The sequence below is a fragment of the Argiope bruennichi genome, chromosome 8, assembly GCF_947563725.1.
Source record: "Argiope bruennichi chromosome 8, qqArgBrue1.1, whole genome shotgun sequence".
In the NCBI taxonomy this organism is placed as follows: domain Eukaryota; kingdom Metazoa; phylum Arthropoda; class Arachnida; order Araneae; family Araneidae; genus Argiope; species Argiope bruennichi.
The window spans coordinates 86,972,390-86,997,756 of NC_079158.1; the positions used below are offsets into that span (position 1 = coordinate 86,972,390).

General features: G+C 26.9%; 1 protein-coding gene across 1 annotated transcript in view; it reads left to right on the forward strand.

The window, feature by feature from the left end:
* The window catches only part of LOC129980683 (cell adhesion molecule Dscam2-like), a 550,882-nt gene that overhangs the window by 432,548 nt on the left and 92,967 nt on the right, over positions 1-25,367 (forward strand). The window contains exons 18-19 of the mRNA XM_056091064.1: positions 9,283-9,523; positions 18,764-18,862. Of these exons, the coding sequence (XP_055947039.1) occupies positions 9,283-9,523; positions 18,764-18,862 (340 nt within the window). The remainder of the gene's footprint in view (positions 1-9,282; positions 9,524-18,763; positions 18,863-25,367) is intronic.

Genomic DNA, 25,367 nt, shown 5'->3' on the forward strand with positions numbered 1-25,367 from the left:
CATTAATATGCTATGTTTCTATAATTATTTACTTGTTATAATAGGAAATTAAGAAATACTATATATATAAAATTGTAACGAACATGGCACAGAAATCCCTCTTATTACTTATTATAGAAGGATAATAATCAAATGTTAATAAATTATTATACGATCAATCAAAGAGTTTCATTGTACGATTGTAGAGATGCACTTAATTCAATACTTCGCTACTTAAGGGCGTTGATTGCGGTAATATATATCGGAAACACTCTTGAAAAGGTTGGCCGTGTCATGAAAAACTCCATTCAGTCAGAAAATTTAAGATAGGAAAGAAATGCGAAAATAAGAGTAAAGAGAAAATTCAATTGAGCTCTGAAATTTTCGTAGTGTTGTTGCCAGATTGATAACCGCTATGCCTTGCCTATGGAAATTATGTTCATATCTTCCAAAACGTTTAATAGCATAAAACTAGTTTTTTCATTATATTAAAATTGTAGAAAAACTTTTTAATGATATAAAAATTAAAAATATATTTTTAATATTTTTTTAATGTAATTGAAAATTACAATCTACAATCTATTGCAGTGTTTATATGCTACGGTAAATCCATATATCACGCATAGGCATTCAGTCGTATGTTTATATATATATATATATATATATATATATATATATATATATATATATATATATATATATATATATATATATATATATATATATATATATAAAGTCATATCACTGACTCTCCGACCCGCCCGAAGGCATACGGATAAGAATATTAAATGATCGGACCGCAGCAATAGCAACGCATAGTAGTATATTGGCGGGAACTATGGTTGAGTCCTAAGGGCCATCACCAGCCACGGTACAACCCTTCCCGTAGGAATTGCGTCCCGTCATCAATGGGACGAGCCAGATCCTCCACCTTTTTGTGTGCCCTCCAGAGTGGCGAGATGCAACCACCATACCGGAATCATCTCATCCTGATTTCGAAGTGCCTACCACAGGTTTTTTAATGGCAAACTTCAAAAAAAGTTCTTTGAACTTTTACTCCAAATTTCATTTTGTAATATACAAAATTTTTAATTTGCAGTCACAATAATTTATAACATATTGGTTCGATTAAATTCTTGTTTTTTAGTCATATCAAATTCCAAATTGATTTTTTTAATATATTCCATACTAATAGTTTAACTGCCTAAAATGTGTATAATATAAATGTGTAACGAATGGCTGTGCAAAAAAGATTGTTATACTAATTTATAGTGAAAATATTATTTCTTTTCTTTAAATCTGCACCTTCTTTCTTCATTTTTGTTTATGCAATACACAAAAACTCCATTATTCTTTAGAAAAATTTTATTTGGAATCTAGATTGTAGAAATTATATCATTCTGTAAAATAAAGCTATCAATTCAAGATCTTTTGTAAGACAATAATCTAATTTACTGTTTTACAAATCTTTTTAGTTCATTATCTTTACCTTATTTTCACCATTTCAAAGAGTGAAAGTTAAAGATCTTTCTTTAAAACTAGATGTACTAAAAATTGAGAGCCATTTTTAAAAAAATATTAATTGCTTAATTTTCTGTCTATATTTACCACTGTTGTATATATTATTAGTTTTTACTGATAACAAAGAATAATATAGGCGTGTTGTGCTTCACTGGCCAACCATTTGAATTAAACCTATCAAACTTGATAGATCTCTATTTAGAAGGGTCAGAATGTACATCTGGGCACGATTTTTTGAAAGTTTTAATTAGAAGTTTAATTAATTAAAAATTAGAAAAATCTTAGAGCTCTTCCGCAAACAACCTTAAAAATGTTATAAAATAAAAATAGTTTTTATATCAACTTCAAACTCAAAAAATTATCTTTTCAATGATATTAAATTTTAGTCGTATTGTTTTTCCCCATTTGTAATCAATTTAAAAATATTTAAAATGTATTTTATAGCAATATGTTTTATTGTTGAAGTAAAATTTGAAATGATTTTCATTTTTTTACTATGATTTCATCTTGCCTTTTCTTAAATTGTTCATGTAAGATCAGTCGTAATAATAAGTGTTATTTAAGTATTAAACTTTAAATTTCAAAATACTTTCATCAAGAGCACTATATATAAAATAATTAAAACTTAACAATCCTTAATCCATGTGAGCTAACTGCTATTAGGCATGAAAATGAGATAAACTGAAAAGAATTCGAGTGATGAAATTTAAACTAATTGTTTGCTGAAAAGAGTCTTGAACTATTTTCACAATTTCATTTCCTTTCTAAAGTGCACTTAATAATAATTAATATTTATTCAATTTCTCCTTGGGGAAGTTTAATTATTTATCCTTAAACTGAAATTACAATATACGCTTACATTTTGTTGTTCTTAAGTTGTCTAAGATACTACAATACTTAATTGCTCTTGTATAAGGATTCCAAACAATTTACTAGCCTTAATCTAGAGAAAAAGGAATCTGTCTTTGCCTTCAGGCTTGTCGACAGGGAATTTCTTATAATGTATCAACTCATCGTAAGAACTTGAACTAACTACTTTTGTCAACATTAAGCTTCTGGAAAGCATACTTTCTTCTACAATGTACAAAACTTTTATTTTAAGGGTAGCTTAGCTTATAACTAAAAGTATAATCTTTTCCCTTGATAATATCTTTTTCTTTACTTCCAAAAGAAGGTTAGCAAATAATGTAGGGTTATATGGTTAATTAAACATGTTAGCTGCTTGTTGAAACTAATGTCCGAAATTTTCTATCCAATGGTTCCTAGTCTATATTAGAACAGCTTGAATGATAAGCCATTCTTTACTTCGGCGTCAGTAATTTGAAGAGCTCAGTAAAAGTTTAAAAAATCACACTGAATTGAAATAAGTAAGAATTATTTCAACGAGATGGATGAAGTTAATCTGTAAAATTTGATTTTGCAAAATCTGTTTTGATATAATAAGGCAAGTTATTTTATTGTTCTAAGTTATTCGACATAATGTTAAATAGGGACATACCTTGACTAACTCAATCCATAATTACTGTGAATTTAAATAGATTATAATTGTCTGTATAAAAGTGAAAATTTCATATACAAGGACATATGAGTCTGTATTAAATTTTACTTTGAAGTATTACATCATTCAGCTCGTTTCTTTTTTTCTTTTTTTTGGGTGTTGTTTACAGGATGAAAAACATAAATATTACTCTCTTGGCTTACTATAAAAAATTAGAGGAGCTATTATGCAATAGGATTTGTAAATAATAATGTTAATTTATTATTATTGGTGTCATTAAAGATAAACTGTTATTCTAAACAGAAAAATCAAACTATTAGACAGAGTTATTCTCCATTTTCCATGTGATTCGTATTCTTTGAATATTAAATAAAAAAGCAAATAAAAAATAAAAAAATGATCATTGTCTGGTAAATTAAGAGAAAATATCAAAGTTTTTTTTTCATAAAAATGGTTCATTTATTCTAATTGTTCAATAATTTGTAAATGCATCTTTTATAAACTTAACATTACCGCCTACTGCATTAACATTAATTTTATTTATAATGCAAAAGATACCTTCTAACAAATAAAAGTATTATACAAATAGCTAGATTTTCCACTCAGCAGGTTAATCTATCTCTTCACTAATTTGAAAGAACACTTTATAAATATTATATCCGCTTCTAATACTTTGATGATATGATTATATTTAACCTCCATGATTCTAATACTTTTAGTAAAAATATCTATCCCCAGAGAGCTAAATATTATTAAAACTATTAATTATCAACGCTCTAGAATATTTTTAAATCTAATTGCGAAGGAACAAAGCAATTTTATAGCAAAAGAGATAACTTTAATTTAGCATTAATCGATATATTTTTGGAACTATACTCTCTTCTACAGAATTTATAAATCAACTCATACAAATTTTTAAGATTCTATCGAAGAAACTCAGTCGCAGATCAAATCAAGCACTTAAATTATTACTATTAATAATATTCCCGCCTCTATCTTTTTACCTTCAATAAATAACTTTAAAATATAAGTAAAGGATCCTTATATGAGAGCGATATTCGTGCAACTGTGAATTGCGGGAGTGTTACCCAAGCCAATAGGGCTCCTTATCGGACCTCGAAAAAACATCTAAAAATTAAGGGACCCAAAAAATACTTTCCTTCATATTTTCTGCAGCCACCTTTTTAAAAGTTTTATTATCTTTATTTTGCATTCTATTTATTTTTTTTGAGATTTTTTTTCTATTTTATTTCAAATATAATTCTTCTATCATAATCTACATTGCATAAACAAAGAAGCTCTTAGTCCTTCATCTGGCAACACACATAAACGTGCCGAAGTCTCGTAAACCTATACACCGCACAGAGAAAAAGGCTTGTCCTTCGTAACACTCTCCTTTTTGGTATTACAGCACTTGGTTGAATACATTATCTTTTCACGTAATTGTTCAGATTTCTTTGCAGAAAATGCTATGAATCCATTTTTCGTTCTCGTTTATTTCATCCCCTGATGAGCTATTAATACATAGATCCCTTTGTTCCATATTCTGTTTTACATTTTATTTCCGCCTTTACTACAAAGGGGGCTCAGAAAGTAAGTTACACTTGTTCCTCCACAGATGGTATCATGGCGAAACAAGAACTAAGCTTGGAAGACGATAATTGAGTTCCACTACGTAACAATGGCAGCAATTTCATTCGGATAGTGAAAACTGTTGCTGAATAGTACGAGAAAAAAATGGCGCTTCAGCTGGAAACTTACTTCAACGTTAAAGTACGCGGAACAGTACGTTTTTTGTGGGCAAAACGTTTCACGAATATGAAGATTCATTGTGAAAAATTCGCAGCATATGGGCTGCACATAGTGCCAAGTCCAGCTATTGTGAAATGATGCACAGACGTCGTTCGAAGACGGTCGCACATACTTCACCGACTTGGAAAGAAAAGGAAGGCCAACAACGGTGACCACATCAGACATGGTGCAACGGGTGGAAGCCATTATTCTCAGCAATCGCAGAGTGAGCATCTCACATATTGCTCAGGACTTGGGAATATCCGTGGGCAGCGCCCATTCCATCGTCCGTCACTAAATGGATTATTGCAAATTATGTTCACGATGGGTTACTTATTCTTTGAGTTCCGAACACAAAAGAGCAAGGTTTCTGCAAAACACTAAGAGGTTTGCGCAAAGCTGTGAAAAACAAGAGATGTGGAAAGTTAAGCAAAGGCTTTGTTCTCTTGCGCGATAATGCAAGCATAACACAGAGTTTGCTTTGCGGTTTTGGATGGGAGATCTGGTAGCATCCACCGTACAGTCTCGATCTGACGCCCTGTGACTTTCACGTATTCGGCAAACTCAAAGAACATTTGGGTGAAAGCCAAATTTTCGAAAGATTGCCATTTTCAGACAGCTGTTCCAAATAGGATCCAGGACCAAGGAGCAATTTTCTAGGCAGGGCATCGAACGATTAATGCTACGTTCCGATAAATGTCTCTTGCGACTGACAGATTATGTAGAGAAATAGTGTGCTAATATGTGAGTTATGTTGTATTTTAGCGGACTTGTCAATAAAGTATTTATGGTCTAATTGTTTGAGTGTAACTTACTTTTTGAACGCCCCTATATTTATTTACGATTTATTCCAACACATCTTATAAATGAAAAATATACTTAAAGTACTTTCTACTATCCAAAGATATTTTGTGGATAAATTGTAAAACTAAATTACATTAAAACTATTGAATATTTATTTATAAAATTTTTATATGTATTCTTCAAAATTCTTATTTCTGGTAATGTCACGCATCATATAATTGCAAACAATGGAAATATATTAACAGCAAAAGCTTCCTAAAATACTTAAAATAATTAGATTTCATATTTTACACATTCCCTTTTCATTTGAAGTTCTTAATAAAAGTAAATTTTTACTTCGAAATTTCAGACTCTTCAAGCACTGATTCATTATTAAGGGTGCATTCATTATTACGGTGCATTATAAATTTGTTTATTTTATTTCCGTTTTATGTGCGAAATTTTCAAATGATAAACTGACATCCGATATTCTCTACGGAGATTAAAATGAAGCCTTATTTGTATTTGCCGTTCTGCCAAACTAATTTTCAAAAGTGTTGAAAGGAATTTATATGGAATCATGAAATTCTGTATATGCAGTAGTTAAAATAGCGAAAATATTTCAAATATTTTAACGAATTTTCTTAGAAATATCAGATTAGAGAACCAGCCAGTGAACTTTGTTAGGGAATGATAATAACGGATTCGTAAATGCGATGATAATTACAGAGCTATTGAAAACTGTTTTCATTGTTTTATTGAACGCATTATTGATGTATGAAGTTTTTAAAAAAAATACTTTTAAAATATTCATAATCTCTTTCTGAAATTTATTAGTATAACGCAAATGTTTCAAATAAATTAGTACTGTAATTTATTTGAACATGTTCGTGTTGGTAAATGAATTTGCATTTGATGCATAAATATTATTATAAATTTTATTTTGGTTTTTATTAATCTATTTTCAGTGATAAAATAATATTTCATCAAAATATAAGAATTTAATAAATTCAAAATTTTTGGGGACAAATAAGCATATTTATTATTAATTGCTGATGATTAGTAAGATGATTTTTGGAATTATACTATTTCAAAAATGGTTGAAAAGCACGGCGGTGGAAAATTTCTGTAATTTTTTATAATTATTTAATCTTAATATTATACTCATTTTTATGTTACTTTGAAATCAAGAAGGATTTTTCGTTAATACTATTTCAGTGCATTTTTGTCTTAAATTTAATAAATATTCCAAAATATTTTTAAGTATTCTTACAAAATTTACGTCCCATGAAGGGAAGGGGGAGGCACCTCGTAATTGAGGATGAAAAGCTTCCAGTATGGTAGTTGGTTTTTGCCACCCTTGTGGGTACGCCAAAAGGTGGGGTCCAGCTCCTCCCGTCGATAAAGGAATGTACTTCCTTAGAGAAAGGTTGTACCGCGGCCGATGTCGGCCATTAGGATTCAACCACAGTTCCCGCCAATGTTGCTGTTGCGGCGGTCCGGTCATTCAAGTGTTCCGTGTACCTTCCAGCAGGTCGGAGTAGTCAGTTTGTGATTACAAAATTTTCATCATTTTTGTTACTAGATTATTTATACAAACATTGTGACAGTATTAAATATTTCCTTTTTAGTGTCTATTTACCGGATGTATATAAAAGTGAAATTATAAAAAATAAGGATAATAGACGAATCAAGCCCAAGGCACTGTAATGCTTTGTTCTAGAGATTTGAATCCGACTAAATTTTTAACATACATTTATGTTTTTCCAGTATACAGTTTAGCCGATGCATATATAGATTATTTACATCTTATAAAACTAAATAAACAGAGTATTCCAATAATATATCAATTCATATGTTTTTAAAATATAACTTCATTTCACTATAGCAATAAATAACTTTAATATTTATTATGTAAACATTTTGTAGTGTTTTATAGCAAAAAAGAACTAGACTTTCATAGAATAAATAAATTCAGCTTTTATTTAAAGTAGTTTCAGCTTTTATTTAAAGTAGTACTTCCTTCAAACAAACAATTAGAGTTAATATTTATTTGACTTATTAAACTTAAAACTCCACAATCAAAATAATGAAAACATTTTTTTCCAATTTATATAACAGTTAATTTAGTTTGAAGTATCATCTTTTTTTAAAGGAAAATGTAACATATTAATCACAGAATACAAAACAAAGAGATTAACATTTTTTTTTTTAAATTTTTGGATTCCTTTTATAAAAGTTCTAGTCAAACAACATGTAATAAACAAACTTACTCATTTTTGCTATAATTGTATTATTTTTATCTCCTTCCATATAACATTTTATGAATAAAACTCTATGGACGTAAATTCCTTCATAAATAATAAATAATAGCTCGAACTAATAATTTTATCTCAATATATATATATATATATATATATATATATATATATATATATATATATATATGATAATTAGAATAGTTACATGCACATATAACTATTCTAATTACAATTATACTAATAAACGTATTCCTCTCATTACGTGTTTCAAAATAGATACTCCGGTTTAATAAATGATATTGGTTTTAAATGAAATGTGAAATATTTGTGTGTATATCCGCATTGTAGTAAATAATTTCCCTCTAAACAATTCTGCTCATACCATTAGTTTAATGAGTTAATTATTCTCATCTAATTGATTGGTAAACAGTGACTTGTTCGATTACTCCCATTGCAAATGGAGTTTCCTTTGATATAATAAATGTATTTTTTTTAATCATACTATTTTTAATTCCCTATTTTTGCGATCTTTTACTATTATAATAAAAGGACAAGTTTAAATACTATAAAATTATCATTAAAACTTGTAATTAGTAAAAATAAAATTTTAATCGAATTTTGCCTAACAATAAATGAAAATTTCACATATAAATAGATTTCAAAAAATGCTATGCAAATAACATTTTTTTTTATTTATGTTTCAAATTCTTTTCCCTCCAAACAATCAAATAATACATCCATTTAATCGTTATTTTTAGCAATATTTATCTATGATGAACATCATTTCACTTAATTAAGCATTAGATTTTGAACAAAACTTCCTGAATAGGAGGTCACGGACCGAGAAAGATCCGATTATATGGATGATCTACAGTTTGTACTGATCTGCGCCATAATTAAATCAATCTAGGTACAAGCTTCTCTCTCCCCTCTAATGTAGTGTGAAAATTTTGAATAATGAAAATTCAAACTCATTTTTAAAAAAAACCTACAAGCGCAAATAAGTTCCCATTAACAGAGTTTATTTATTAATAAGCTACGTATTTCGTGATCTTGTCAATTATTTTTTTTTATCATATAAAAAATTATTTATTTATACAAGTATATTTATTTAATTCACCCACCTTTTTATTTTGTTTCATGTGCTATAATTCTTAAAATTAAATAAAGCAATAATTTACGGACGCTTTCACAGCATAAGTAATTCTCTTTTGCATTAACCAGCACCAGTGTCAAGTCTAAAGAGAATGTCGTTATTGTATTGAGTTCCAACTGTTTATAGATATTTCTTGTAACGTGATTTCTTTCTTGCGTGAAACATATGTGGGTAACATATTGATCTAAAAGCCCATGTAGGTTTATACCCTTCTCTTTATTCACTCTTCTTTTTGTTGTTCTTTTGTCAATACTGACATAGGCATTGCTAATCTTGTGGTTTTGCTTTCTCAGCTATCGCTCGATGAAGATGATGCATCTAACATCGATGGTTTCTACGTCGGCTATAAAATAACTACAAGCCCTGAGCCATATACGTTTATTCCTGTGGACAAATCTCACAATTCTGAAATGCAGTCTTTTGAATTGGTTAATTTGAAGCGCTTTACTGAATACAACTTTATAATACAAGCCTATAACAAGCGAGGAGCTGGCCCACCGTCAGAAGCTGCCATCACTAAAACATTGGAATTTGGTAAGTATTTCGCAAATGGAATCTCTTATAATGATTAAAATTCTTTTTTATGTCCCATATATTTATTTATATTATGATTTCTTTCATTTTGTAAGTTCTATAATAAAGTATAACTTATTCATTGTAACCGCGTTCCAGTAACTATTTCTTAGCTAGATTAATATACCTAATGTTATATATATCGTAGAGATATATTTATATATATTTCTAATTGTTTAATTATTGTAAATAATTACATTTTATAGTCTTTAATTCTAAAAACATTTAACAAATATCAATATTTAGACAATCCAGCGTACTTGTTAATAATAATTTGTGAAATATTTTTAACATACCTACATTTTAAACAATTAAAAAAAATGTTCCATTCTCTTACGACCAAAACTGACCAAATTATTAAATTATGAATTTCATTATATTGGACTTTTTCAATGATTCCTTCATGGAAGATCTTACAGAAGGTAAACATTTCTTTTTCGAGGAGATTTTTGATTATATTAAAGTAATGAAATTCAAAAGTTAATAATTTGACCGGCGTTTGTCGCAGAAGAGTAAATTTGATTTTTGTTTGAAATCTTAATATGCCTAATAGAACATGAGAACGGTTAAATATATATATAGTTTAATAATATGTTAATCAAATTACCTTTAGCTTTCTTTATTTTGTTTCACATAATAACAATAATTTCTATGTACTTATGTTAGGCTATCATTTTCTTTATTTAAAATAAATATGATTGAATATTTTTCAAAAAATTATTGTAATATTCTATAGTTATAAACCAGTTCGTATTTCATATTAACTGTTAAAAATATTTTCTAGAATTATTTGAAAATGAATCAGAAACCGTGCAGGAAACTTGACGCAGACTTTCGAATGTTAATATTTTCATTTTTGATCAATAAAGTTTTAATTTCTTTTAATCTTACAGACCTTAATCTTCAACGCAATATATAACGTTCATAGTGTTTCGATTTTTCCGTTTTATTTCTATTTTTATAGGGCTAAATCAGTATTAAGAATTATGTTTAATTAGTCGTTACGCATATATTACGCACGTCCCTTAACTCACATCAGACGGGTAAATATAAGAGTTTTCATTTTAAATTCTTAAATGTTTTGTTAATATATTAAAATTGCTAAGTATTGGAGTTTTAAATGACTTCAATTAAAGATAAAATTAGTCAATTAAAGAAAAAAATGATGGTAATCAATATTTTTTTAAATATATATCTAATAAGAAAAGGAATCTGTCTATCTTTTTCACTGTCACTCGGCAGTTTCTAGATAATGAATATAAGTGCATTAAGCACCAATGTTTGAATATTTATACCAAAAATGATAAAGATTTATTTTATTTTCAATTTATAAATAATTAAATATTTTATCGTTTCATTTAATGCAATTTTGAGAAAAAATAATATTTGCATTAAATTAAAATTAAATTATAAAATTTTCACAGCCTGAGTTCTTTTTATTATCAAGCAATTTTCATTGGTGATTTCAGAAAACCAGACAAAAGATTAAAAAAAATAATGGTATAAATATTAGATTCCTCTTTCTTTCAGTTTAGTAGAACAAATAATATACTTTCATCAAAATAAATTTGATAAAAATTATATTCATGACCGAGTATGCATTAATTCTATTATTCTTATTTTTCTATGAAGGCAGATTACCCGGAAATTTTGCATTTCATAAGCTGTAGTTTTGCAGAATAATTAACAATAAATATTGCATGCATTTTTTTATTTTTTTTATTTAAAAGAATCTGAGATACAGTTTAACACACTTTAAATAAAAAAAAATATTTTTTATTCAAATAATCACAGAACATTTAATCGATTTCATAAGCACTGATATATAAAATGCAGTTAAGTACATTTAAAATTACTTGAAATAAATCAGAGTAATAAGAAAAGCAAATGAAGTAATAATTCTCAATTATCTGTTCCATTTCACATACAAACGAATTTATGATATTTAATACATTTGAATTTAACTTAAATAATGCAACTTACATCGAAATATTATAGATCTATTATTTTTTCCAACGCGTCATTTTTTCCATGGTTTGTTTACTATTAAGTATAATAATTTATTTTTGAAGATATTTTATTTTAAATACATAGAAATTTAAATAATCATAAATATGCACCTAAATTTATAATTAGCCTACATGAGAATTATTATGCCAAAATTAAATCTCCCTAGAAATTTAAATTAAGTTTGAGAGAATTTTAAACTAGAATTTTTAAGGTTAATTTAATAAGAGACTCTTATTTTTTTTATTTAAATAATATACACTAATTCTTATTAGTATTACAATTACTCCTTTTTTTTATATTTCATGAATTTAGCATCCTATGAATTTTAAAAATATATTTCAAAATATTAATATTTTTTTAAATGTGAATCTTATCAATATAGCTATTTAAAGAATATGAATTCTTTTAGCAATTTTGAAATCTTTTCCTTAGGTTGTTCCATAAATTTTAATGACCTACGACCATTCAGACGCCATTAAATTCATCGCCGAGTTTTTGTTGAAAGAAAAACTTTTCTTTAAAGTTTTTCTTTACTTTTCAGCGAAATAAGTCGCAACATTTTTAGACTTCTTATCCGATCCATTTAATGCTTAAGGTCTGTTTATCTGAAACAGTATATTATCCGCTTCCTAACGAATCAAAAGGACTGAATCCGATGGGCGTCTGTAACAATTCCCTGAGGGGAAAATAAGCTTCTATTGCTTGCTAATGGGATTGCGAAGAGAAGGTTCCCTAATGCAATTCCCCAGATCATGAACTGGAATTGGATCTTTCCGAAAATTGCCATTTTGCCTCGAAGAATGATGACTGTTAATCTAGAAACTTCCGACACTCACTTAACTTTCACTTTAGACAGATTATGTTTCGCGTTCCGTCAGAAGCATGCTAAAAATGTACAATTATGGAAGGTGAATACTAAACAAAAAAGGATGCAAGATTTATGTTTTATGAAACGCTAACAATTATTTTATAAAGTTAAATAGACTTTATTTCAATTAATTCTTAAAAGAAATATCGTAAAAAGTAAAATAAGTATATTTTAATAATAGTAAACTAACATCTTATATGGAAATGGCATTTCTATCTAATACGTTATGTTCCTTAGTTGCAGCTGAAGTAACTGTAAGTTAATCAAATTTATTTTTTTTAAATTTAATATAAGAAAGATAAAAACAAATTTTTATAGGAATATTTTCTACGAATTCTAGATATTTGATCTATAAAATAATTATTTCAATAGACTTAATTTAAATTAATTCTTTTATAAGAATATCATAAAAATAATAAAATAAGTATATTCTTAATGATACTAAACCAATATCTTATATGAAAATAGCATGGCCTTCTAATACGTTATGTTCCTTAGTTACAGCTGAAATAACTTTAAGGTAATCAAATTTATATTTTTAAATTTAATATAAGAAAGATAAAAAAAAATTATAGGAACATTTTGTACTCACTTCAAATGTTTTATCTATATAATAATTATTACAATAGACTTTATTTAAATTATTTTTTTACAAGAATATCGTAAATATAATAAAGTAAGTATATTCCTAATAATAGTAAACCAATATCTTATATGGAAATGACATATCTGTTTAATACATTATGTACATTAGTTACATTTGAAATAACTGCAACTTAATCAAATTAATTTTTTTAATTTAATAAAAGAAACATAATTTTTTTTAATTTAATAAAAGAAAAATATTTTTTTTAATTTAATAAAAGAAACATAATTTTTTTTAAATTTAATTTAAAGAAACATATTTTTTTAATTTAATAAAAGAAACATAAATTTTTTTAATTTAATAAATGAAAGATAATTATAAAATGTTTTTAAAGAAACATTTTCTGCTTATCCCAAATATTTGTTCTATAGAATAATTATAACAATTTTAAAATATTAGGCAAATTGTTTATAAATATTTAATTTTTGAAATGTCCTCACTTCATTTAATTAGTAACACCGATTTCGAATATCACTATAACAAAAAATAATAAAACATCTGAAGTTTTTATTACTTTATTTTAAATATGCCCGTATTTTTCATCTTCACTTTTAATTCAATATTAATTTTCAAATGATTTTTCTGAATAATTTTAATAATAATTTCCTTTATAAAATATCCGCATTAATATTTTACAAATACAAATATTTCTCCTTAATTTAAAAAAAAAAGAATTCTTTAAAGATGTTTCATAACATTTTATATATAATCTAAATGATTATATAAGATATACAATCACTTAAATGTCATTAAAATCTTCATCATACCTTTAGATGAAAGCGAAACTTCTCTTTGAAGTTATTCTTTGCATTTCAGCTAAATAAGTTACAACATTTAGAGACTCCTTATAGGGTCCATTTAATTCTTAAAGTCAGTTTATATGAAACAGTATATTATCCACTTCCTAATGAATCAAAAGTCTGAATCCGATGGGCGTCTCTTAACAATTCCCCGAGGGAAAAATAAGCTGCTATTGCTTGCTAATGGCATTGCGGAGAAAAGGTAGATTCCCTAATGCGATTCCAGAGATCTAGAACTGAAATTGTATCTTTCCGAAAATTGCCGTTTTGCTTTCGAATAATGATGACTGTTAATCTAGTAACTTCCGACATTCACTTAATTTCAATTTCATAAGGTTATGTTTCACTTATTACGACACTTAGGCTCCAAAACTATAAATATATATATAAAGAAAATCAATTAAATGACGAACTCAGGATAAACAATCATTTAAGAATTTCTTATAACTAATTACGTATCGTATGAAAGAATTGAAATATTAAAAGGTTTACAGTTAGACAAAATTATTAGAATATATATATCTTCAAAAACTTTTTAAGGCTATTTTGAAAATTTGAAATATTAGCAAATTTAATCTTTCATCTGTCTTTTGTCATTTCCTAACAATAAAAACATTTGTAGAACCTAAATTTTATAATAAAGGCATTTAATATATATTAATTATAATTTCTTTTTAGTAATAGAAAAATACTTATTATATTTTGTCTTAATTATCATACATAAACTTTCTCAATAGTAATTCAGTATCTGATTATTCCTTCCAGATTTTATTTCTTTATTATACATTATGAACACGACAAGTATAAAAAAATCAAACACAAAACCAATACCAATTAAATTATCTTAAATGCTCTTAATTCTTATCTTAATGATTCCTACATGTTAAATAAATTTTAATTTTTCATTTGGGTCTTACACGTTATTATTATTTTTAAAATTTCAAAATTTTCGAAATCCTAAGTTTTAGGACTTTTCATTCAATAAGTAAATCATTCCATGAATCCAAATAAAATTTCAACTGCCGAATTATAATATAATTTTCCTCAACCTCTGTCAGTTTTGTGTATTATAATATTTGTTACTTAATAAAATATTAAGTTTTATTAAGTAACTATTAAGTTTATTAAGAAACTAATTGTTACTTATTAAACGAATCTTCATCCGAATTATCTTTTTATCATCAAAAATATAAGCCATACCTTTCTATTTCTGCTTTAAAAAATAGTTTTATTTTTCTATCACACAATTTTTTAAATTTATTTTTCATAAAAATATGCTTACGCAGTGATTTCGAATCACTTTATGAATGGAATGCATTCAACGCATTCTATTAAACCCTTCAAAACACGTATTCTTTAAACCAAGTTTTAATTTGTTTAGAATTTCATTCTTCTTCGCAGCAATTTACTAATGACCTGGACATCTGCAATATAAAGTATCCGCTTGCACACTCCGGCAGAAAGCGTCATTTAAAAAGTAATTAAAACGCAACTCGAATTCGTAATGAGCTCCCCTGATGCTATGCATACTAAGCATAAACGGATTGCTTAACCTACCACATATCTACTTATTAAGATAAAATACATTTTATTCAGAGAACAGCTTTATGAAAATTTCCTTTTAATGTGTGGACAATTGGTACAATTTATACCATAACAACTATCACCACCATTTCAGCCATTTAATTATATTCATTAACACTTTCAGAGATAGAATTTCTTAAGAAAGATGAATGAAATTAAATATATTTTTAAAAACATTATGTTACTTAGAGATCTGGATTGTGACCTCCGGCCTGTGGTCAGAATTCATTCACCTTATTATAGAAATTTCCTAAAAAATGCTATTTCTATTCATAATTAAAGAAATTTCGCTTATTAAAGAAATATTTAAAATTATAGACAATAGTTTAAGATCTTATCAAAACAAAACATATCAAATTAAATATCGTTTTATGCTATGCGTTTTTAAATCTTTCGAATTTGTTACTTGGTATTTGGCATTTACAAGTAGTATTTTTTCTTAATATTAAAATAACTAATTTTCCACATTTTGAAACATTTTGCAATGCAAATATTCATATATCTATTAGCTACATTAGTTTAATTTATTATGAATTTAATTCGTCACAGGCGAATTAAAGTATTGAACTATGAAGTAGCATAATAATAATAAAGCCATAATCTTTTACAAATTCAGCACAACCTGAATTTGTAAAAGGCATTTCATAAGTTTACTAGACTTATTCCTCTTATTGTTGTTTATTTCTTATTGAATTATAAAGCTAATAATTCAATAAGAAATAAGCATTTCATTCAGTTTCCAGCTATAGAAGCTTTTACATACGGAGTATTCAGAAATTAATGTATCAATGTCAGGAAATTGAACTTGCATTATATGTGTTGTCAACATTCAATACTAAATTCATTGTAATATTTTTAAAAAACACCCAAAAATGAATATTACGTTAAAAAAATTAAAATTCTTAATATATTAGCTGTCCAAATAAATAGCTAAACAAGATAATATTTTACATGAAATGAAACCAGCTCACCATATTATATATGAAATTTTGCATATAAATTTATATAATTATGTTATATCTTAATGAGTTTTTATTTTAAATTTAGTATTTCTCTTAAGTGGTATTCAATTTAATTTTTTCTTCTGTAATCTAAGATGCTTCAATAATTTTACTTCTTTTCATATTATATTTTGCACTGAATTTGAATGAAAAAAAACTCAAACATGCAACTAATTCCTGCTATCCCAATACTTTCTTCGAGACAAATAATAAACAAATTAATTCGGAACATTTCCCAAGATTCTTCAAAATGTGAACGCGCATTCTTAAGCATCATTAGCTTAATATGCAATGAAATTAATTCTTTGCAACAACTTGCTAACGATCTAGACCTTTGCTCGATAAATTAACCCAACAACAAAGCGCGCATTTAAAAAGTAATTATAACGCAACTAGAATTCGTAATGAGCTTTCCAGGTGTTATGCTAACTAAGCACACAAGATTGCTTAACCTAGCGCACAATCACTTAACTAAAATACATTTCGTTCAGCAAGCAGGCTTCATGAAAGCTCACTGGTAATGTGTAGGCAAAGGATTACTGCTTACAGCGCAACATCAAGTCAAAGCAGCAAAGCAATCTGACCAATTCACTGCCAACTTTCATTAATGCTTTCCTGAGAAATAAACTTTTCATGCGAGCAAAACGATCGAAGCTGAAGTGATATCAAAAAATCAGGAACGGTAAACAATCTAGCCGGTTAAATGAATTTTTGGACAAGGCGATCTTCAACCTGCAGCCGGAACTCGTCTATCATATTTTAATTATCGCCCAGTCACTCCCGTTCCTGTGTACAAAGAATTCATTCTAATTGTAAGTGACGTTCCCTAACAAGAGGGAAGCCTGGCTCCCTGTTAAAAGTCATTAGTAACAACGTGAATGTGGCAGAATTAGCGAGGGTCTGATTTATAATTTCTCTCTCACTTTGAAAGGGTTCAGGTCTTCCCACAGCGGTAATGATTCACAATTAAATTGGGTGGCTTCCGCGCCCCCTAGCGTCAAACTTCACTGTTCTGGAAATTAAACTTTTAGGATCTGGAGAATTTATTCCGGCAAATAGGTCTTAATGAGTCCCTCGGTGCAGTTATGGCATAAATTTTGAAACTTGCTTGGTTATTTTTTTTTATGTTACTTTGTCGCCAGGCATCAACCGGCTGCTATGGGAAACCATCCCTTAAAAGAGAATGTCAAAGCTATGATGAAGCGATACATTATAGATCTTTCCCTTAGCGCGATAGTTTGTGAAGAGTTGTTTTCACTTTTCTCTCTCCATAATCTTAATAAATCTTTTAATCAATGATCTTAAAATAATGTTAAATACGTCACAAGTTTAACTACTCGTTATTAAAGTAAAGGAAAAATAAGAATTTTATCCTAAGGGAGACTTTCTTTAGAAGATAATTTTGTTATATATTTTCTTTTCTTCTGTGAAAGAAAACAAGATTTAAATTATTTATAATAAATGACAGAAATAAAATTACTTCGTTAAAATCAGAGAAATTTAATCAATCCAATCAATTACTTTAAAATAATATTAAATACTCCACAAACTTTCAATCCCGCAATTAAAACAAAGGGAAATTAATACTGTATTCTAAGCGAGACTATTCACCCCAAGATAATTTTGCTATATATTTGCTTCATTTCTTCTGAGATAGACAATATGTTTTAAATTATTTATAATAAATGACCGAAATGAAATTACTTCTCTGAAAACTGATTAATACTAGTTTGAAGTTAATTTCTTTCATTCAATGATCTTAAAATAATTTTAAATGCGTCACAAGCTTTACGTCTGGTAATTAAAGCAAAAGAGAATAAATATTGTATCCCAAGAGAAACTTACTTCCCATGATAGTTTTATTATATATTTGCTTCCTTTCTTCTGAGGAAGACAACATGTTTTAAATTTTTTATAACAAACAACAGAAATAAAGTGACTTCTCTAAAAATAAAACAACGGTAATCTAAAGTTTCTTTCGTCCAAAAGGATGAATAATTTTAACATCAATATGAATTCTGGCTTGAAATGCTCGTAATATTCGCAAACATTTTTTTCGTAAATAAATAAAACCGGTTTAACATTTTCTGCTAACATATTTAAATATTTCATATGACATTTTATTTACTGAGGCAAAGAGACAATGAAACAAGGAAACTTGTTTACTTCAAATATAGATTTAAATATTTAAACTAATGCTTTCGTTGAAAAGTTTAAATTGTTATCCTTGTTCTAACCAAATTCTCTAAATTAATATTTTATAAATGTTTTCAATTGCTTTTTACTCTGCAGACAGACCAGCTCCTCCTACCATCAAGAGCTATTATTCTACATCTACTTCCATAAAAATATCCTGGGAGTATAATAGCTATCCAAACGCTCCAGTTACTGGTAAGTTTTTTCAGACTGAAATGCAGACATTTCATTGTTTTACTTTATATATCCCTGTATACTTCTTAAGAAATAATACTGAATATCTGCAGCTTAAAATATATTAGTTCTAAGCTTAAAAGAGTAATTTTCCTATATTAAACTATAATTTGCTATATTAAGGTATAAAAGAAAATTTTATTTATATATCTATAATTGAAGTATTTGAAAATAGGAATAGTAGGCTCATTTTTTTAATATATACATCAATAATCATTTGATTCCTTTTCTGATAATCAAAATATTTGGATATAAACAGTATTTCCAAAACAAACTTTCATATTATTAATATTTGATGAGTTGTCAAAAAATTATAATAGATATCCATATGATTTGATATGATGAATTTCATTTATTTATCATTATATTACATTTCATCTTTTTTTTTCATTCCTTATTTATAATATATACAAGTATACAAAGTTTAACAAGCAAAATAAATTACTATTTACTACGCCAAAATCAATTCCAAAATAAATATTTCGTTTAATCATCTAATTATCCTATCATAGAAAAAAAAAAGGAAAAAATTAAATTTTTCAAATATAAATAATTTTAGAAATTCAAGATTTTATTTCATTAAATGTGATTATTTAATGTGCAAAAATTATAGAAATTAATAATTTTTGTTGAAACTACCCAAATAATATTTGCGATAAATTATTTATAAATCTATGTTTTATTCTTATAAATATCACGAGTGCGTGCATTTCAATATTAATGAGGAAAATTTTGTTTATATATCTTTATTTTACTACATTTTATGTTTTACAATATTAACTTAACTACATAAGGAAAAAAATTATCAAAAATTATCAAAATAAAGTATCAAATATTTTTTCCTCATATTTGTCGTAACTTTATAGTGGAGGCAATAGTATTTGGTTATTATATAATAATTAAATACATTTTATTAAATAGTCCTTTTATGATAGTTACAGGAATAGATATTTAATTTTTTATGTTTTTAATTCCTTAAAAGCAAAGCACAAGCAAAAAATTTAACAAATATAAATTATTTTCAAATTATTTGCTGACTGAGTATATTGCCAAACCTGTTAGTGTAATTAATTATTAAAAAAATATTAAAAAGCATATAATTTTCTAGTTAAAGAAGAAAGATTCATTTTTCCAAATATTCATTCTAATAATACTCACTCAATATAAAACTATTTTTAGCTAATTTCTTCTTAAAAATTATATTATAGGAGCGAATATATATTTCGATGTTTCTTCTCGCAACAAAAATCCACATACATCACTTCTAAATCACAGCGCTTTGGATTGGAGAGTTGAACCTATTTTTACGCCGAAACTGATTTTAAAAACATAAAACTGGACCATAAAGCATCCATTAAATTCATTTTATAGCTTCTGCATCATGTAAAATAATACGAAATATCTTTTTCCTTGCGATAAGCCTTCAAATTGGAACAACTATAAATTGTGTTTCTACCAGAACATATTTCTCTTGTTACGAGAACCAAGAAAAACGGCAAAAAAGCAAAGATTTCTTAGAGAAGGGAGAAAAATCGATTCATATTTCTGCGGGCAGTGTCTCGAGATACATAGCACGTATCAACAATTTATATGTAAAACATGTTTCTCTTAATCTCTTTATGCATTCAATGGAATTTCAGAAAACAACTATTTTATTTATAGCACAATAGTTTAGGAGAAATAACAATTTAAAGAAGTAAATAAGGAAATATTCTAGCAGCATATTACAACATCAGGGAAATGTATCGTTTCTTAATTCAGCGAAGCCCAGTGAAATAACTCTTGTTTTTCTTGCATTTTTTTTACTGATTTGGTGCACATATAAGCGGAATACCAGAATTCTAGAATGTTCTGAAAAAATATTTGAAACATTCTCCAGAATAATTGTCTTCAGCTTTGAATTTTATGTTTGCATTTAATCATCTCACTTTTGAATGTTTATTAATTTATAAAAAATATTTTTATAGTGACTGTGTCTTTAATTTAAGTACAGTTATTAATTCTAATCTCGTCAGAAAACTCATATTTTGAAAGAAACATTATTTGAGACACTCCAAGTTAACAAGTTTTGCAACGAACAAATAATTATTATACAGACATTCCAGAAGAAATGTATACTAATTTTTTCCGACTTTTGTTTTTTTATTTAAAAATTATTTATTCAAAACATATGCTTGCAATCTTTGTCAGTACATGCTTCAATTTCTATAAACAAGATTCTGAAAATATCATGTATTTTTAGTGTTATCCTTGTTAATTTCTTAATAGATTTCATTGAAAATATTTCATTATTTATTATAGTTATTTCTTACTTATTAAAACCATGCTTTTTCTTTTTTTTTGTTTTTAAAGTATTTGGAAACAGTCATTATTTTGCACCAGAGGTAAAATGTAATTCATGTGACCTCCAGCTACAAATTTCAATTAGTCAAATATGAGTAAATGTACTTGGTGCACTTTAAAACAGTTTTGTTCCTTTTAGACTCAAGAGTATTTTGTTTTAATTGATCAAGGTTTCAATTCTTTATTCTGTATTTGTTAATTATTTAACTTTTAATTATGTTACAAAGTTGAAATTCTTTAATTATGCTCAAACGTTTTAGAATAATTAAAGAATTGTTGAAAACTTTCAATTTTTATTTATTTTTTCACAATTTATCTTTTTTTTATTACAGGATATTTTAAGTAAACGAGAATTCCTTGCAGGGATTTTTCCAAAAGAGAAAGCTTTAAACGAAATTGATTAATTTTAAAATAAGGATAGTTAATGATATTAATATTTAAAGAAGGATATCTTATAAAAGACATTTTATTAAAAAAATTAAAATAATTAGAAAATATATAAGTATTTACTTCTTTATCGATAAAAAAGATTATCATCAAATATAATTGTTATGGTGAAGGAGATTTCATCATTCAATTTAAAGATACCCATAGATAGAAAAATGCTCTAATAATTCACATGCTAATCTTAAATAATAAAGTGATTCTCATTAGAAGAATACTTCTTTTGTATTTAAAAAATTAATTTCTAAATAAATCGATTATTTATTCATTCGGAAAATTTTGCACAAGAGTTCTTATTTCGAGGGCAAAACGTATTTCATAATGTTTTTCAATTTCATCATTGAACTACTCATATTTAGAATTTTTAATTTAAACCAGTGGAAGTGTCTTCCCAAAATTTTCTCATTAACTCTCCAATAAATTTGTCGTGGCAGAGAACGCATAAAATAGTTACGAAATATTGACTTGTCGCGAGAACTTTGCATTTTTACTGAATCTATCGCGTTATCCTTGGCGAGTTATTTGGCGATTAATTTCTGGTATGCGTTCATAGTATCCAAAAAAAAAAATGACACAAAACTACAGTACGTAAAAATCCCATACCAAATATTATATATTTAAATCATAATGTTTTTTTAAATTATCGCGTTTACATGTTTTTGAAACGACCGATAAATGGTTAATATCTTGTTTGATTTGGCTCAACATTTGAAAACTATTTACACTAGACATGTTAACTCTGTGTACCGAATTATATCTATCCAGCTCTCTTCGACAAGTTAATTTATATTCGATCAGACGGACAAACGGACTTCCTCTGAACATATTTTACTCAAAATTTGATAGAAATCTGCAATTTTGATATAAAGACCGTATACCAAATTTCAACCGTTTAGCTCAAGACGTTTCTTAATTATATTTGTCTCAGACAGACGGACACTTTATAAAAAAAGTTTTTTCGAACTGAAGGAGATATAAAAACGTTCTAAAAAGGATTTTTTAAATCTGGAGTTCGAATTTTTTGACGATTACTATACTTTCTATATACCACGTATACGCGGAAGAAAAAATAAATTAAAAGAGTTTTAAAGATTACTTTTCCTCTGCTTCTAATATGCATTCATATATCTAATGCTTTTAACTTATAAAACAAAAGTTTATAATTAATATTGTATTCTTTAAATAATTTCAAAGTAAAGATTCTATTATTTCTTAGTTACTGCATGGAATGAGTATATTCGTTAAGTGAAATTCATCTCTCAGTTACAAATTGAGTTCTAAATTTGAGACTACAGAGAAATAACAGGGAAATGTGGGCTTAGTAGGTAATTAAGTTATAACTCATTTCAGTTTCCTGTCAGTTTACTTAACTAATAGTAAACAGAAGCAAAAGTGGAACAAATTAACAAACTTTCAGTGTACGGTGAATCAAGTCATTTTTATCATCATTGTTTCCTCATTAAAGAATTTTTACTATTGAATTTATTTCAGCTACTGATTTCCTAATTGTTGATATAAGGATTTAAATTTACGTGCCTGTTTTAAAACAGCCCTTATCAATTTTTATTTTAAACTAACCGCCTTTCGCGACCAGCTGGTTGGACAGGATTTTTTTGTGTGTGTATGTGCTCACTTTCAGGTAAGTATCTTATTCATAACGTAATATTATACAGCGTGATGTAATATAATATTATGTAATACGTGTCGTAACATTATATGATTCCCTCAGGAAGATATTTTTATGCATAACATTGTGGCAAGAATTAATGTTTTGTTAATTTAATAGACTAACATATGTTCTACTTATTATTTACATGAACCATCTTAATAAAACCAAAGCAATTAAAAGCTTAATTGTCCTTTCAATCTGTCTAACATTAGGGATACTGTAATTTCACTTCCTTACTCAAAATTTTAATTAAAATTTAAAAACAAATCACTAAAGTTGTATGTATATATTTGCCAATTTAAATAGTTCAAATCAAATATTCTGGCTCATAGAATGCCAGAACATATAAACATTCTTCATTATTTTCAGTAAAAATTTCAATTAGCAAAGGATTTGGAAAATTTGAATAGTTAATTTTGAAATAACTTTAATGCTACTTTAAAAACTAATGGTGAGTTTTATCTTTCCCTCTATATAATTTCAATCCGTTACAACCCTCTATGAGTAGAAATCTGCGCAGAAGTAATATTTATTTATTACTAATGTTTTACTTATATACTTATAGTGCAAGCCGGTATAAAAAAAGCTGTTTATATGTTTCTATGTTTCTCACTCTCTTCGTCTGTGTTTGTGTGTGGGGGGAGGGGGTATGGAAGGATTTTTGTGTGAGCATGGGTGCGCGTGTGTGTATGTATATGCTTGCTTGAGTGTGTGTGTATGTGTATGAAGTAAAGCAAGGGTACGTTTTTCCTATAGCATTTTAAATGTTGCCTATTTCAGAGAGTTTATGTACAAAGAATATTTAATAACTATTTTTAAGTTCACTTTAAAATATTGCTTTAGATTTCTGATGCATTAATGTAATCTAGAGAAAAAAATATATTTTAAATATTTTAATTCAGAAAATGACGATTATCAAAGTTGAAAGGAAATCTCAGTACATTAAAAAAGTGAAAGGCATACTCTTTCACTTTAAACCTGTATGATATTGCAGTATCTATAATGTGATCGGTAAGGTAACGTCAATTACTTCATCAAAACAAAATTTGTAATCCAAATAGAAGAGCCCATAGCTACATTGATATAGTATAAAGAAACAATGAGTATTAGATGTCGGACAATGTGTCTTTCCAAAATCCCTAAAGGCAAGTGATAAGATTAATCTTTGCATTTCCATTCCTTACCTGGGTAGATATCTACTAGTATGGCTCCACTTCAGCACTTTACAGATTTGTTTGATTCTAAGCATTTATAATCCATACTTTTATAAATGGATCCTTTGAAGAAAAATTATAAAACTTGTGGGGGGCAAGTATTAATCTGTTTCCTCTTTAAATGCCTCAGATTAATCTGTGTTTAGCATTGAAAAGCCTAATTTCCTGCCTTATATTTTGCGACTGATGTTTTTCAAGTGAACGTAAAAACAGTTCTTTGCATAGGCACGTGCAAATACAAAATAATACTACATAATATAAATAAAAAATGACGAATAAAAATAATACCAGTAAAATAAATAATTATAAAATAAACATAAATGTAAATAAGTTTATATAAATAAATAATAAATAAAAATAATAATACAAAATAATACTACAAATACAAAAGTAAAATGTTAGTTGTAACCAAAGGGACACATTTTGTTTTTTTAATTATTTAACATCAGGATAAGTATTATTTGCACTCAATTTTTTGCGGGTAATTGTTTTAACTTTTTACTCTTATATTTTTAATATATCAACAAATTTAGACATTCAATATTATACAGACAATAAATAATGCCATTTATAATAAGTAATTTGCAATTAGAAACAAAACCCTTTTACATGAACAGTAGGATTGTCTACCCAGCGAATATAAACTCTCTCTATTTAATTAAATCTAATGTAGACCTTCTTTTTATAATTTATTTTCGAAATTATTTTTGATAAATTTTCATTTTATCTTAAATCCTGATGCAATTTTACATTTAAACGAGATGCATTTAACTTTTGAACTTTGTGCTGTAAAAAT